This window comes from Oncorhynchus tshawytscha, linkage group LG34 (assembly GCF_018296145.1).
Source record: "Oncorhynchus tshawytscha isolate Ot180627B linkage group LG34, Otsh_v2.0, whole genome shotgun sequence".
Taxonomy (NCBI): Eukaryota; Metazoa; Chordata; class Actinopteri; order Salmoniformes; family Salmonidae; genus Oncorhynchus; species Oncorhynchus tshawytscha.
Window position 1 is genome coordinate 1,267,874 of NC_056462.1, and position 17,305 is coordinate 1,285,178.

Consider the following 17,305-nt stretch of genomic DNA (forward strand, 5'->3'; position numbering starts at 1 on the left):
AGGTGCGTAGAGCGTAAAAATCATCTGTCCTCGGTTGCAAAACTCATTACCGAATTCCAAACTGCCTCTGGAATCAACATCAGAATGGGTTTCTATGGCCAAAAAGCTGCACACAAGCCAAAGATCACCATACGCAATGCCAAGTGTCGTTTTGAGTTTTGTATAGCTCGCCGCCATTGGACTCTGGAGCAGTGGAAACACGCTTCCCCATCTGGCAGTCTGACAGACGAATCTGGGTTTGGCGAATGCCAGTACAATAATACCTGCCCCAAAGCTAGGTCCAGATGAGCAGGTGTCCACATACTTCTGGTCATGTAGTGTACTTGTTGGTAATGTTTCTCTTATTTGTTTATTTTGTAGGATCATCCGATTGAACCTGGCTGCTACTGTAGGACCCATAAGACTTTATTTTGGTTTGCAATTCTGTTACTCTACAACACACAATATACATTTATGTCGATTTGGAGGCCTATGCAGTGAAATGTATTTTGGAGTGACATTCAATGCTTATTCTATAGTCAAAATTGGCCAATATAAGGCTTAGCGAAAGAACTGTGATATGACTGTTTTGAATTTAAACTTAATTATACATTTTTTACTTTTATGGCCATGAAGCATTATAGTTACTGGTAACTCCTTTTGCAGTAAAGTAAGTGGGAACTATAAACTAATGGACATTGATATTTATTATCAACAGATGTCCATCGATCCACACTGTTCAACTGAAATGAACACCTACAGATATTGTACTGTTAAAGAATAACTGTTTAATCAAATAACTTATTCTTGTCACACCTTGGTCGTAGTATATTATGTTTGTCTTCATTTATTTGGTCAGGCCAGGGTCTGACATGGGTTTTTGTGGTGCGTTTTTGTCTTGGGGTTTTGTGGGGTGTCTAGCATAGTCTATGGCTGCCTGAGGCGGTTCTCAATCAGAGTCAGGTGATTCTCGTTGTCTCTGATTGGGAACCATATTTAGGTAGCCTGGGTTTCACTGTGTGTTTGTGGGTGATTGTTCCTGTCTCTGTGTTAGTTGTCACAAGATAGGCTGTATAGGTTTTCGTGTTACGTTTGTTGTTTTGTATGGTTCGTTTGTTCATTTTCATTAAAGAACATGAGTAACCACCACGCTGCATTTTGGTCCGCTCCTCTTTCAACAGACGAACGCCGTTACAGAATCACCCACCACACCAGGACCAAGCAGCGTGGTGACAGGCAGCGACAGCAGAAGCAACAAAGAGAGGAATGGACATGGGAGGATGAATTGTTCGGAGAAGGACCCTGGGATCAGCCTGGAGAATATCGCCGCCCCAAAGAAGAACTGGAGGCGGCGAGAGCTGAGAGGCGCTGGTATGAGGAGAAGCAACAGCGGCAGCAGGAACAACAATATTGGGACTACACTACTTGGGAGGAAATAGACAGGTGGGCGGTCGACCCAGGGAGAGTGCCGGAGCCCGCCTGGGATTCGCTGGAGCAGTGCAAAGAGGGTTATAGGAGAATGGAGTTGGAGAGACAAGCACGGCGGCGCGGAAGGAAGCCCGAGAGTCAGCCCCAAAAATGTATTGGGGGGGGGCTCAGGGAGAGTGTGGCAGAGTCAGGAGTCAGACCTGAGCCAACTCCCCCCTGTTTACCGTAAGGAGCCAGGGATGTTATCGGAGCTATCGGCGAAGCTGAGGGCTGAGTCTGAGAGGGTCGAGGAATTATTGGACAGAATGGAGGAGAGTGCACGGATGGGAGATGAGGAGACACTCGAGGAGGTGTTAATAGAATTGGAGGAGAGTGAAGAGAGAGAGCAGTTGATTTGGCGTAGTATGCAAGATATTCGCCCGACGGAGCATGTCGGGGATTTGATGGCACCTGGGTCAGCGCTCCATACTCGTCCTGAGGTGCGTGTTAGTCGGCTGGTGAAGATTGTGCCAGCCTCACGCACCAGGCCTCCTGTGCACCTCCCTAGTCTTGCACGTCCTGTGCCAGTCCTGCTCTCAGGCTCTCCAGTACGCCTTCACGGTCCGGGCCATCCTGTGCCACCTTCACACACCAGTCCTCCGGTGGCAGCTCCCCGCACCAGGCTTCCTGTGCGTGTCCTCGGCCCAGTACCACCAGTGCCAGCACCACGCACCAGGCCTTCAGGGCGCCTCGCCTGTTCAGCGCTGCCAGAGCCTTTCTCCTCTCCAGTGCTGTCGGAGTCTCCCGCCTGTTTAGCGCTGCCGGAGCCTCCCATCTGTTCAGCGCAGCCAGAGCCTTCCTCCTCTACAGCGCTGCTGGAGTCTCCTGCCTGTTCAGCGCAGTCAGAGCTGCCAGTCTGCATGGAGCAGCCAGAGCTGTCAGTCTGCATGGAGCAGCCAGAGCTGTCAGTCTGCATGGAGCAGCCAGAGATGTCAGTCTGCATGGAGCAGCCAGAGATGTCAGTCTGCATGGAGCAGCCAGAGCTGTCAGTCTGCATGGAGCAGCCAGAGATGTCAGTCTGCATGGAGCAGACAGAGCTGTCAGTCTGCATGGAGCAGCCAGAGCTGTCAGTCTGCATGGAGCAGCCAGAGCTGTCAGTCTGCATGGAGCAGCCAGAGCTGCCAGTCTACATGAAGCAGCCAGATCCGTCCGTCTGCCAGGATCTGCCAGTCAGCCAGACTCTTCCAGATCTGCCAGACTCTTCCAGATCTGCCAGTCAGCCAGACTCTTCCAGATCTGCCAGTCAGCCAGACTCTTCCAGATCCGCCAGTCAGCCAGACTCTTCCAGATCCGCCAGTCAGCCAGACTCTTCCAGATCCGCCAGTCAGCCAGACTCTTCCAGATCCGCCAGTCAGCCAGACTCTTCCAGATCCGCCAGTCAGCCAGACTCTTCTAGATCCGTCAGCCAGCCAGGATCTGCCGGATCCAACTACCTGCCTGAGCTTCCCCTCAGTGCCGGGCTTCCCCTCAGTGCCGGGCTTCCCCTCAGTGCCGGGCTTCCCCTCAGTGCCGAGCTTCCCCTCAGTGCCGAGCTTCCCCTCAGTCCCGAGCTTCCCCTCAGTCCCGAGCTTCCCCTCAGTCCCGAGCTGCCCCTCAGTCCCGAGCTGCCCCTCAGTCCAGTGGGGTTCTGGGTGAGGACTACTAGGCCATGGTCGGCGGCGAGGGTAGACTATCCTAGGACGCGAGGGGGAGGAACTAAGACATTGATAGAGTGGGGTCCACGTCCCGCGCCGGAGCCGCCACCATGGACAGACGCCCACCCGAACCCTCCCTATTGTTTTGATGTGCGTCCAGGACTCCGCACCGTAGGGGGGGGGGGTTCTGTCACGCCTTGGTCGTAGTATATTATGTTTGTCTTCATTTATTTGGTCAGGCCAGGGTGTGACATGGGTTTTTGTGGGGTGTCTAGCATAGTCTATGGCTGCCTGAGGCGGTTCTCAATCAGAGTCAGGTGATTCTCGTTGTCTCTGATTGGGAACCATATTTAGGTAGCCTGGGTTTCACTGTGTGTTTGTGGGTGATTGTTCCTGTCTCTGTGTTAGTTGTCACAAGATAGGCTGTATAGGTTTTCGCGTTACGTTTGTTGTTTTGTATGGTTCGTTTGTTCATTTTCATTAAAGAACAAGAGTAACCACCACGCTGCATTTTGGTCCGCTCCTCTTTCAACAGACGAACGCCGTTACAATTCTACTCTTCAAATTCACACAAAGACATTATACAGGGAAAACACTCAATGATTGCTTGTAAAACATTAATTGCCTTTACTAAAATACATTGCTTAAATTAAATGTAGCCCACCCATTTTCACCTACCTCATCCCCATACTGTTTTTATTTATTTACTTGCTCTTTTGCACACCAATATCTCTACCTGTACATGACCATCTGATCATTTATCACTCCAGTGTTAATCTGCAAAATTGTAATTATTCGCCTACCTCCTCATGCCTTTTGCACACATTGTATATAGACTCCCCCCTTTGTTTTCTACTGTGTTATTGACTTGTTAATTGTTTATTCCATGTGTAACTCTGTGTTGTCTGCTCACACTGCTATGCTTTATCTTGGCCAGGTCGCAGTTGCAAATGAGAACTTGTTCTCAACTGGCCTACCTGGTTAAATAAAGGTGAAATAAAAAAATAAATAAAAAAAACTCCTTTTGCAGTAAAGTAAGAGGGAACTATAAACTAATGGACATTGATTGTTATTATCAACAGATATCCATCGATCGATACTGTCCACCTGAAATGAACATGATTAAAATGAACTGTTTAATCAAATAACTTATTCTCCTCTTTAAATCCACACAATGACATTTAACAGGGAAACAACTCAATAATTGCTTGTAAACATACTTTAATTGACTTTACTAAAATACATGGCTTAAATTAAATGTAGCAAAGAAAAGATTGTAAGCCAGATAATGTCCACCCATACTCTCTATTGCCTACTCTAATATCAATGATGCATGCTTATTATACTCATTACAATAGCCTCCGCTAGAAACTTCAAGGGGAAAAACTCTAAAGGACAGTAGATTAACACTCTACATTGATACTCATAACCATGCTACTGTAAATACCCCAATTAATATCAAAAGGCCATACTGAAGTAGCAAATCATCTGGTCTTCTCTGGGTCGGCAGACTTTGTACTTCCTTCAAGCTGGTAACTAAAAAAACAGCAGGAATAATGTAATGAACAAAATATATTGTGTCTTCATTTTGTTGTCAAAGGACTTTACAGCATAATTAAGACTTACCTTCAGTTTCCATTCTATGGTTGCACATGAGGTACCTGTGGACAAAGAAAAATGTCACTGTCATTCTTGGATTCCCCCTAAGCTACATCTTCTAAACGAGTAGGTAGAAAAAACATAAATCACTTTCAGTCAAAAGTTCACTGTCATTGTTGTATTGCTTAAACCACAGATGACATAGTAAAATAGTACATGAAAAGAGGGTAAATCTTTTCCAAATGATGTTCAGGAAAGAAGTTGTACATATAGTTATGATAGAGTTCTAGCTTTCCAACCTGGCCTGTCTGCACTGTCTGCTCCTGCTGAGCTGGCTGCAAAGGATCCTGGGAATGAGGAAGTTGAGAGTTGTATGGTGGGAATGGGATCTGCAGAAAAAAAGAGCACCTGTTGTCTTGGACACCAGAGCAGGGGTTTCCAAACTTTTTGTATCTGGGACACCTTTTGTGATAACAAATTCACGAGGGACCCCCTCATAACATCAGAACACAACTCTTACTTTAGAGTTCAATAAAAATAGCATACAAGCAGTTTTACTATGACTTCTGTAGTGTTTGGCCAGACTACGTCTCTTGACACTGGAAATAACATTTTAAAGGCCCCCACTTTGCATGTTGCAGTTGTAAAATTAATATCCTGCAACTCTGAAAATGTTTCTTTGGGGCAGGAATAACCTTTAGCAATTGTAAAGCTTAAATGTACAGTGAATTATGTTCAAAACAAACATTAAGGGGAGTACAAGAAGAATTTTGTTGAACATTTTTATAATTGATGACCACTTTGGATACCAATATCCCTGTGAGCCTCCCAGGCCCATGTTTTGCATATAAGGCCCAAGAACATAAATTGTAGTGTAATAATATTACATTGCATTGTATTGCACCCTCTAAACTCTTTCCACTGATCCTTTCTCCAAAATGTGTTTATTCCATTGTTGCAAGCAATATTCATAAAAATAAAAGATACATTCAAATTAGATATATTTTGAGATTTGGCCGCAATACCCCACTTTGACCCCTGCTCTATAGCATCTGTAGTCAAGGAAACGTGTACATCTTTGCACCCATTACAATAACTACAGGTCAGGAAAGGGATGTCCTACATTGGGTCTTTGCTGTGGCACAGTTTGTGGTTGGTATTCATTCGGGAACAGCTGTGAAAAGATAAAACAAAAATAAAGCAAAAAGAAACAGAAATTCCAACATTTTTTGGAGTGATTAAATGTTGTACTCACGTTTGGAATCTGTGGCATCTGGGGGATATTTGGCATCATCTGAAACAAAAAGAAATAGCTCAGACATCCTTTAATGACAGAATGGATTAACTAAGATACAAATGTTTAAACCAATTAAACATATTATTAATATTTAACATGATATATCCAGGTCAGTGTATGTGTATGTGTTTATATGTATATGAGGGTGTACTTACTACATGCACATGCTAAAAGTAAGGTAGGAGGTGGGTAGAAAACTAAGTGTATCATTGCAGCTAAGTATTTATAAACTACAAATCAGATCTCTTAAACGTTTCGTTCATTTTTGTTATATTATCGAATCAATAGGCCATGATTAATTATGGCCCAATACGCCAGGCGTTCAAGGAGCTTTTCATTGTGATTGGGTTATTTTGCCTAAAAACCCTTAGAACTACCTAAAGAAAAATCAAAAAGCAACTCTGTATCTCTGCCCATTCTAGCAAGAGTGGCCAAAAGGGTGTTTAGCATCCCCAGTGGCTCTGCAAGTGTGGAGAGGATATTCTCTGCTACTGGCCTGCTCTCCATGCACCATTGCATGCGCCTGAAGCCACAGACTGGCCAAACTTGTGTTGCAAAAAAAATATATTCTAAAATTGAATTCAAAGGCAGTAATACGTCATTTCTCGTTTAATTTGTAATTAATTCTAAGTAAGTTGCAGCCTATATGCACAATGTATAGGCCATAATGATTTAATATAACGAAATGTTGTTTAAATGCTGAGTGCTTGTCATGCCCTGACCATAGAGAGCCTTTAATTCTCTATGTTGGTTAGGTAGGGGTGTGACTAGGGTGGGATATCTAGGTTATTATATGTCTATGTTGGCCTGGTATGGTTCCCAATCAGAGTTTATCGTTGTCTCTGATTGGGGATCATATTTAGGCAGCCTTTTCCCACTTGATCTTGTTTGTTTGTGTGTAGTTGCCAGTGTGCACTGCAATTGACTTCACGTTTCGTTTTTGGTTCTGTATTGTTTTGGTGAGTTTCTTTAATTAAACATGTGGAACTCCATCCACGCTGCGCCTTGGTCCGTTAATTCTACAAACAACCGTGACAGTGCTTTATGTCCGTACCACACTACTCTGTCGCACTCCCAAATTCTTCTAAATGTATTAATTTGTAGGCTATAGCCTGGAAATAATATAAATAATCTTGCCTTTATAATTTATTTTAGGCTCCCTGTCAGGCTCTTGACCTATTTATAGTGTTTATATGCTGTTTAATATGACATGTGGCCTATTTTAAATGATGTGCACTTCTTACATTCACCTTTTCATGTTAATTCAAATAATTTTCATTCAAATCATTTGATTCTGTTTCAATACTTCAAAACCAAATGGTAGGTCCAGGTATTCACAAAAATGAATGCCTTTTGGTTAAAATTGGAGCAGCATTTCTTTTTCTTATGAGTGCAGAGCGGATTTTAGCAGAGAGAGTGTTGGAAAGGACATGGAGAGCAGGAGTTGTGCGCGAGCACCGCTGCATGAGCTATGCCCTGGATTTCAAATGGTTCAATTCTGCTCACCTACTCTGATCCAGGTCCCACTGAAATATAATGATTAGATGTAAATGATATCAGGATTTACCTTTTGCTGCACAAAGTCATAGGGGTAGTACTTTAATATGGGGGGAAAAGAAACAGAGAAACAGTCATTAAACTACTGCAGTATATAGATAAAATACATTCAATGTGATCTGTGCTTAAGTAAGATATTAAATGGATGGGTTCCCTTACAAAACACATACAGTATAACACTCATTTTCTGCTGTGCAACTTGGAATGTACCATGTCCTAACTTTACCCACTTAAAGTCAAGAGTCAACTGAACTTAAATAGTGCCTATCAAATTTCATATAGCTGTAATTGAAGAGAGAGATTTCTTCACATACTACAACACCTCTAATTCTGAGGAGGGATAAGTAACTCAACTTGAGACAACACTTACAATTTCTACACTCTTTCTTCCTGGGGCCTTAGGTAGGGAATATTTGATGAAGGCTTGAGAGGGATAGGACTGCTGAATGAAAAGAAATGGGAAAGTTAAAAGGAATGTTCAAAGTGAAGGATGGTTGATATATTAAAGAAGGTGAAGTATGTTTTAGTAGTATCTATAGTATTTACTGGTCCATTGATCTGGCCACCAGTAGACCATCCAGGGAATCTCTGTGGAAACACCTGTAATATAAAGTAAATCAAACAAAACAGTTACACATTACAAATAAATAAAATGACTCTACTATGTAATTAAGACAAAACTCCAGTATAACTGCTAAAGTTCAAGATGATTTCTCATCACAGTCTGAATTAAATAGACAAGTGATAAGTCTAGTGAAAGTAAATAATGAAGTAAGTAACTTAAGTAACTTAAGTAATTGCTAAGTAGGTCATTAAGTCACTAAAAAGACAATTCTTTGATCATATCATTTTAGAGAGGTCTCATAGTGAAGATGGTGTAAGAGCGTACTATTTCCATGCTGACAGGGCCGTTGAGTCCAGGCTGAGGGTAAGGCTGGCCTGCTGGGTAGAGGCCTTCATTCACCTGGGGATTAAACACTTGGGTCAAAGGTCAAACAAAACTGTCCTCATAAATTCATTTCAGTACTTAATCTTCTCATGTTATGTATTGTTTCATACTATGTTGAACCACACCTAAGAAAGAAGGTGACCAACAGAATGCAGTAGAATATTACAATATGCATTTGTTCTTACTTGTGTGGGTGGTCCTGATTGCCTTGGATCCCCATAGTGGGGCATGTAATTGAAGTAATGTTGACGCTGTGAATATTGAACAAATACTAAACAATCACAATTTTGACAAAGCCATAGTCAATTTAAAGAAATGACAGACTGTTGACAGACACTCAGTGGAAAATGAGTGTGAATAATGTGCTCTGAACTCTTAACACCCAACTAAGTTCTTTTAAGTCCAGATTCTGGAAATAGATCATGATGAGCTTGGAAAGTGAAGACGTCATAGAATATCAAAAGGTAACTAATAGGCTAAGTGAATTGTTTTGCCTCACAGTTAGACAAGACAATTAGCTAGTAAGTTCAAAGTATTAACAGGTAGTTAACAATTGCTTATAAACTAGCTACCGTAGCGATGCCATGTCAATAACCTGTCTCCGAAAATGACACGGGAGTCTCCAGTTGTGTTTACATGTTTTTCCATTGTGACACACACCCTTGCGTGTCCACTTTCTATGTGTATTCAAATTCCTATTCTTAAGAAATACAGTAGTAAAGTTTTCCTTGCCTGTGTTTTCAAACTTACTGGAGCAGCAGATATTGAGCTGGCCAAACAAAGGCACATAATGGTGATCTTCATTTTCAAAGTAGAACCTTGCACATGAAAGAGAGGTATAATGTTAAGTTAACACCCTCCAGTGTCGAAAAGTAGTAATCTCTATTACACAATACATATTTTAACACTGACCACCAGTGTTGAATGACTGCAACAATAACCCGTGTTGGTCTGTGTTCATTTTTAACATATTGCTTACAGAAATTCTGTGAAAGTCTTAAAAGCCTAACACTTATAAAAGTCTCACAATAACTCTGTGTAGTGTGGGACACTATAGAGACACTTTGATTGTTAAACTTAACTCTATTAAAGATATTAACACTTGCAATGTTGTTGTGAGAATCCTTAGGCACTCAAAGCATTCTGTAAATTCATTCGAATAAAGAATCCCATACCATTACTTTGTACAACATCCAGATAAAATGCATTTTAAATAGACAAGTTATAGCCACATTACCTTTGGTGATACCAGTATAGATGAGGAATATGGAGGGTCATACAGTGCAGAGATCTATCTCTGCTTTTAAACCGTGTCAGTTGAGATTTCAGCCAACCAACATTGACCTGCTGTGACATCACTTAGTGAATGAGAATGTGGCTGTCTAGTCATGAGCTTTGGTAAATTACAGTGGTCAAAAAAGTATAGTAATCATAATAGCTGATTACACTGTCTGCAATAGTGCAGACTTCAGCACATTTATTGGAAAGCACATATCTTATCACAAACCTGTGTGAATTTATAGTAAACAAACCATATTCAACAACAATTAATTGAATATTTTCTTAAACAACACAATGCAACATCAAGCGTACTGTAAATTGGTCAAGTATATTAGCAATCCAATTGATACCACCATGGTGTTTGCGAGAGTCTCATCTTTGCATAGAGTGGTCATAATAGTTTTTAGGCCAAACCTTGTCTCATGGTCTGACAAGCACCGCTCTAGCTCTGTCACCTTTCACCGCAGATGCAGAAGTGTGACTGGATTGAGACGCATCCAATGCAAGAATATATATCTCTAGCTTAAACTGACAGAGTTTTATATAACCATGTTTTGTATGGCAAGTTTGTTCTCTGATTTGCTCCCCACAAGAGTTATAGGGCTTGTCTGTAGACGATCCGCCAACTTTTATGACCACTGTTATGACCCCTCTATAGAAAGATGAGACTCTTAGCCACATTGGTGTTCTCCAGTTTGCCCCCCACAAGCGTTTTGGGACTCGTCTGAAGTTGGTACAGCCGATCTACCAACTTCTGTCTGCAGCGTCGGAACATTTTGGGCTACACACCCCTGTGGAAAGGTGAGACTCTCACAAATACGTACATGTCGATTGTTTTGCTCTAGAACGCCCACAGGCCTCACAAGACTCACCCGGTACAAGTTGAAAAAATTTGTGTAAGTATACTGTATTTTGAGACAGTTTAGTATCAAATATATGGGGTTAAATACATGTTAAAAAAAAAATGTAAACGCTCAAAAATGTTCCGACACTTCAGAACAATCTTCCTTTCAATTTTTTGGGGCGAGGACTAGCCATGAAGTCTGTAGCCATGAAGTGCTTTGAAATGCTGGTAGTGGCTCACTTCAACACCATTATCCCAGAAACCCTAGACACACTCCAATTTGCATACCGCCCAAACAGATCCGCAGATTATGCAATTTCTATTGCACTCCACACTGCGCTTTCCCACCTGGACAAAAGGAACACCTACGTGAGAATGCTATTCATTGACTACAGCTCAGCATTCAACACCATAGTACCTTCAAAGCTCATCAATAAGCTAAGGATCCTGGGACTAAACACGTCCCTCTGCAACTGGATCCTGGACTTCCTGACGGGCCAACCCCAGGTGGTGAGGGTAGGTAGCAACACATCTGCAACGCTGATCTTCAACACTGGAGACCCTCAGGGATGCGTGCTCAGTCCTCTCCTGTACTCCCTGTTCACCCACGACTGCATGGCCAGGCACGACTCCCACACCATCATTATGTTTGCAGATGACACAACAGTGGTAGGCCTGATCACCGACAACGACGAGACAGCCTATAGGGAGGAGGTCAGAGACCTGGCTGGGTGATGCCAGAATAACAACCTCTCCCTCAACGTAACCAAGACTAAGGAGATGATTGTGGACTACAGGAAAATGAGGACAGAGCACGCCCCCATTCTCATCAACGGGGCTGTAGTGGAGCAGAATGAGAGCTTCACGTTCCTTGGTGTCCACATCTCCAACAAACTAGAATGGTCCAAACACACCAAGACAGTCGTGAAGAGGGCACGACAAAGCCTATTCCCATTCAGGAAACTAAAAAGATTTGGCATGTGTCCTCAGACCCTCAAAAGGTTCTACAGTTCCAACATCGAGAGCTGGTTGCATCACTGCCTGGTATGGCAACTGCTCGGCCTCCGACCGCATGGCACTACAGAGGGTAGTACGTACGGCCCAGTACATCACTGGGGCTAAGCTGCCGGCCATCCAGGACCTCAATACCAGGCGGTGTCAAAGGAAGGCCTTAAAGATTGTCAAAGACCCCAGCCACAGACTGTTCTCTCTACTCTACTGCATGGCAAGCAGTACCGGAGTGCCAAGTCTAGGACAAAAAGGCTTCTCAACAGTTTTTACCAGGTAAAGTTTTTACCAGATTACCTTTTGAACAGGTAATCAAATGGCTACCCAGACTTTTTGCATTGTTTGCCCCACCAAGCCCTCTTTTACGCTGCTGCTATTCTCTGTTTATTAAATATTCCGTTTTACAGATGGGACGTTAAACGGGTGTCCTGACTCTGAGGTCATTAAAGATCCCATGGCACTTATCGTAAGAGTAGGGGTGTTAATCCCGGTGTCCTGGCTAAATTCCCAATCTGGCCCTCAAACCATCACGGTCACCTAATAATCCCCAGTTTACAATTGGCTCATTCACCCAGCTTTTCTCCCCTGTAACTATTCCCCAGGCCGTTGCTGCAAATGAGAACGTGTTCTCAGTCAATTTACCTGGTAAAATAACGGATAAATAAAAAAATACAAAATAAATGCATAGTCACTTTAACAATATCTTCATGTACATACTACCTCAATTAGCCCGACCAACTGGTGCCCCCGCACATTGGCTACCCGGGCTATCTGCATTGTGTCCCGCCACCCACCACCTGCCAACCCCTCTTTTACTCTACTGCTGCTCTCTGTTTATCATATATGCATAGTCACTTTAACCATATCTACATGTACATACTACCTCAATCAGCCCAACTAACCGGTGCCTGTATATAGCCTCGATACTGTTATAGCCTCGCCACTGTTATTTTCACTATCTTTTTACTGTTGTTTTTATTTCTTCACTTACCTAGCTCACCAAAAACCTTTTTTTAATTTTTTTTTTTTAGAAATTGCACTGTTGGTTAGAGCCTGTAAGTAAGCATTTCACTGTAAGGTCAACACTTGTTGTATTTGGCGCACGAGACAAATAAACTCTGATTGGCTCCGATAAGTGGCTCCGATACTGTTGTTTACTTTGTATATAGATGAGTCTACCTTTAAATTGAAGGATGTATGTTATTTCTTCGCAAAACTAACAGAGTCATAGTGTTCCAGCGGATAGTCTTAACCTCACTATATGATAACATTTGAAAACTGACTTTAGTTGGATTTTTTGTTTGTTGGTATTGTTAAAAAAAAGCAATGACTTGAAAATGAACTCCCTCCACAGCTGCAGAATCACTCATTGAATATCTATTGCTAAATGTGTTTTGTAGGAAGAATGACAAGGACTAACTTTTTGTGGATTCATTTCATCGTTGGTAGTAAGATCGGCCTGCTTATTTTGACATTGTACTGGCAATCTTATTTAGTTGGCAATGCTATGCTTAGCATGCTTGCACCGCTATCCATCCATATAGCTACGTTGAATTGTTTGCTGTCCATTGGCCACAAAATGACTTTATGATGATAGATTATATAGGCAACATATTCTCATAATTTATGTGGCCCTTAATTGTCAATGGTTTTGTATTGCAGTTTTAAAATCTGAATGTGTAGCTACTTAGCTAGGCTGGCTAGCTAGCCTGCACACTGGCAATCCCAAAGTAATTTGCTAGTAGTACATTGGACAAGGTCTGACAATATATAGATCATATTTTTGTATTGACTATCAATTTGTTTGGTACCTGGGGAAGGCTAGAATCACTCCACTAGATACCCTAAAGGGCTTGCTTTGCAAGGTAATTGTAACGGTTCTCTTCTTCCTCCTCCTCTGAAGAGGAGGTGTAACAAGGATCGGACCAAAATGCGGCGTAGTTGGTGTTCATGTTCTTCAATAAAGAAAAAAACTCAAAACATAATACAAAACAATAAACGTGAAAAACCGAAACAGTCCTCTTTTTTTTTTAAATAAAAAATAATTTATTACCTTCAATACCATTCATTCTTTACAACTCATAATTTTCATACATACTCCAACAATGGTATTTTAATTTAACTAAACAAAACAAAAACCCCAAACAAAACCTCAGGGGAGCATCTTCCCTCCCCGTCACCCTACAAACTACCTTTCCCTATCTCCCCGTCCCTAATCTATCCCCTTACAAATCTAAATGACACCCAGCCCTAAACCCCCCTTCCACCTCTCCCGAGCAGCATGCTGCCCCCACTTCCTCTCCTCCCTCTTCATCCTCCCCCTCAAATCTCCTTCCACCCTCCTCACTATCCCTTCCACCCTCCTCACTATCCCTTCCACCCTCCTCACTATCCCTTCCACCCCCCAATCTCTCCCTGTCTTCACCATGTTCTGCCTGGCTTCCCACAGCCCCTGTTTAAAGAGACTCATGAGAAGCCAGAGCAGAAACCTGTCCCTATCTGTCCCTCTCGCTCTCCCTACACCTCTCTCTAACCTGGCCCATGTCAATACAAAATGCCCCCTTACCAAACCTAACACCCGTGCCCTAGCCCATACTACTCCGGCAAAGGCACAGTCCCAAAAGACATGGCGCACAGTCTCCTCCCTGCCACAAGAAGATCTTGGACAGGTGGGGGATTGCACCAAACTATACCGATACATGATGGAACGTACCGGCAAGCACTTAGGGAGGCTCAACCAATTCAGGTCCTTGAGCCTGTTGTCCAGACCCCGCGCATGCACTCCCTCCCAGACCACTTCCGAGATGCCCACTACAGGCGCCGCACTCCCTGCCTTTCTGACCTCCTCGTACAGGTGCCTGTGATCTAAACCTACTCGGGCAACTTCAACCTCAGGGTGTGCACGCAGCCACTTGGCCGCATGACCAAAGTGCCAGCTGTTCCGCCCGAGGACCCGTGTTAGACCACACCATTACGCTTCTCGCCTGATACGAGAAGAACACCCGCAGGAGGTAACCGGACGGGTGTATCACTGGATGAGCAAGCTCCGTTAACAAGAAAGAAACAAAAATTGCGTCCAGCTTGAGGGGGAAATGTGGTACCCCCCTACCTCGCTCCCCGATGGGACAGAGCATGCGTGCCCTGGTGATCCACTCGCACCTGCCACTCCACATGAACTGAAACACAAGCCTCACTAGAGGCCTCCTCAGACAAGCCGGCAATGGGTAGATGTACGCCAAATACAAAAGAGACGGCAACACATCCACCTTTAGGACCAGGACTTTGCCCATAAAAGACAAATACCTAGCCTTCCACATTGCTAGCTTCCTCTGTACCACTGCGATACGCATGTTCCAGTTTAGCGTCGCTGAGCCGGAGGTCTCAAAATGGACCCCGAGAATCCTCAGGGCCCCCTCACAGAGAGATAACCCCCCGGGCACATCCGTTCTACCGCGCCATCTTCCGAAAAACTTGACGGAAGACTTTGCATGGTTCAGAACCGCTCCCGACGCTTGGGTGAAATCCCCAAAGATGGCAAGGGACCTTGTCAGGCACGAGTCCTTGCACAGCAGCAAGGAAGTGTCGTCGGCATACTGCGTCATCTTAACACGCAGCCCACCACTTCCAGGGATCAACAAGCCTTCCACCCCTGTGTCTGCCCTAATGGCAGCCCCCAGAGGCTCCATGTACAGAACGAAGAGGAGTGCCGAGAGTGGGCACCCCTGCCTGACCCCAGATGAGAGGTCAAAAACGTCACCCAAGTGACTATTTACACTAACTCGGCACCCCGCTCCGACATATAATGTACGAATCCAGCCTATGAACTTCTCCCCAAATCCTAATCGACCTAACACTCTGAATAAAAGGATCTATTCACGCGATCAAAGGCTTTCGCCTGATCTAGCGCTGCTACCATTAAAGGCAGTCCTCTATCTTCAACCCAAGCGATGGAGTCCCTGATTAACTGTAGGTTCCATCTAATAGAGCGGCCCTCTACCCCGCACGTCTGATCCTCATGGACGACGTAGGGAAGGGCTGTGCGCAACCGGTCTGCTAAAACCTTTGCAAGTAGCTTGTAATCTACACACAGCATGGTCAACGGCCGCCAGTTGCCAAGGTCTGTTACTTCCCCCTTCTTATATAAAAGTGACAGCACACCAACAGCCATTGATCCCCCGGGACCCCGTCTCAAGGATGGCCTTCAAGACTTCGAGGACCACTGGTCCAAGTATACCCCAAAACTTGAGATAAAACTCAGTCGGCAGCCCATCCATCCCAGGCACCTTCCCTTTTCCCATCCTCCTAAGAGCGCTCTCAACCTCTTCTAGTGAAATCTGGGCCTCCATCACTTCTCTAATGTCCTCCGGCAACCGCCTGGACAAGTGTTCTAAAAACACATTTCCCTGCTCTACATCTATTTCCCTTTCCTTAAATAAACCTTGGAAATGATCAGTTGTCACCCTGACCATATCCTCTGGTTCTCTAACTATACTACCATTTTCTTCCCTAACGCCATGCATTTACCTTCCTACTCTGTCTGGCCCTAACCGACTTAAAGAACATAGCAGAACAAGTCTCATTGTGTTCTAGAAAGCCACTATGCGCACACTCCAGGAAAACTCGAGCCTTCCGCTCCTGCAACTCCCTGAGCTGCGCCTTTAGGGTTGCGGATCTCTCCCAGTCAAACGACCCGCCGAGGTTGCCTGCCTCGTACTCGAGTTCAATTAACCTTTGGATACGATCCACCTCCCTCCTCTCCTCCCTTTTTTTCCTCTTGCAATACCCTATTATAAAAGCCCTAATCCTCACCTTAACTAATTCCCACCACTCTAACACCCCCTCGCACATGGACCGGAGGCCTTCAAGCCTCCAAAAGAAACCATAAAACCCGTCAACAAAAGCCTGCTCCTCCAGCACATCCCGATCTAACTTCCAGTACCCCCTACCAAAGAGGCAGACTGGCGACCCCACCTGCAGGAGCACCCCGTTGTGATCCGAAAAGAAAACAGGCAACAGCCGCCCAGACAACTTACCCAAAGACCTGGGTACAAAAATATAGTCGAGCCTCCGCTCAACCCCCCTGGAGTTGCGCCATGTAGGACCGGCCATTTTCGGAGTAGTGTGCAGACCACCATCAACCAGACCATGGCAAGCCATTAGCCCGGTAATGGCGCCTGCACTGCTATCCCCTATTCCTAAATCTGTATTAAAATCCCCCTATCACTAATTTCCTATTTGTGACACACAGGGGCGTCAGACAGTCCACCATCTCCCTCCTGTCTGCCACCACCTGTGGCCCATACACCACCACTAATCTAAATTTACAATCCCTTATCGTGACATCCACCCCTATAACCCTCCCTGCATTACCACAAAAGAATCCTCCACTTTTACCTCCCTTTGCCCACACAAAATCCCTACCCCGATGAGTGCACCCCCAATACCCCAAACCGACTCCCCCTTGTCCCACTCCCTCTTAAACCTACTAACATCCCCTCCATCCCTCAGGTGAACCTCCTGTAAAAATAAAAATCAAACCCCACACCCTCCAAATAACTAAAAACCGCCCTCCTCTTAACAAAATCCCTTAAACCCCTTACATTTAAACTAACAAAAGTAAAATTAGACCCCATGAAAGAATAAAATAAAAACATGTAATACACTCAAATTCTAAAACCAGACAGAAAAAA

General features: G+C 44.1%; 1 protein-coding gene across 3 annotated transcripts; it reads right to left on the reverse strand.

Moving 5' to 3' along the window:
• Window positions 1-4,284: 4,284 nt before the first annotated feature.
• LOC112243025 (gamma-gliadin-like) lies at window positions 4,285-9,803 on the reverse strand. 3 transcript variants are annotated; one of them, XM_042312141.1, is made up of 12 exons: window positions 9,720-9,803; window positions 9,233-9,300; window positions 8,668-8,733; window positions 8,423-8,497; window positions 8,080-8,133; window positions 7,904-7,975; window positions 7,544-7,573; window positions 5,935-5,973; window positions 5,803-5,853; window positions 4,979-5,068; window positions 4,707-4,741; window positions 4,285-4,616 (listed from the first exon to the last, which is right to left on the reverse strand). In XM_042312141.1, the coding sequence occupies exons 2-11, from the start codon at window positions 9,284-9,286 to the stop codon at window positions 4,721-4,723; spliced, it is 552 nt and encodes a 183-aa protein (XP_042168075.1). In that variant the 5' UTR covers window positions 9,287-9,300; window positions 9,720-9,803; the 3' UTR covers window positions 4,285-4,616; window positions 4,707-4,720. The 3 variants fall into 3 exon arrangements, with proteins under 3 accessions (XP_042168075.1, XP_042168074.1, XP_042168073.1); XM_042312140.1 differs by having other exon boundaries at window positions 7,904-7,972; window positions 9,215-9,300; XM_042312139.1 differs by having other exon boundaries at window positions 9,215-9,300.
• Window positions 9,804-17,305: the final 7,502 nt, after the last annotated feature.

Excerpts from the sequence above, each read along its gene's own strand:
- LOC112243025 (XM_042312139.1), bottom strand. The coding sequence starts at position 9,286 with ATGAAGATCACCATTATGTGCCTTTGTTTGGCCAGCTCAATATCTGCT. Across the intron at positions 5,974-7,543 it reads ATGACTTTGTGCAGCAAAAG|ATGATGCCAAATATCCCCCA; the intron begins GTAAATCCTGAT and ends TTTTTGTTTCAG. Across the intron at positions 4,742-4,978 it reads AGACAGTGCAGACAGGCCAG|GTACCTCATGTGCAACCATA; the intron begins GTTGGAAAGCTA and ends CTTTGTCCACAG.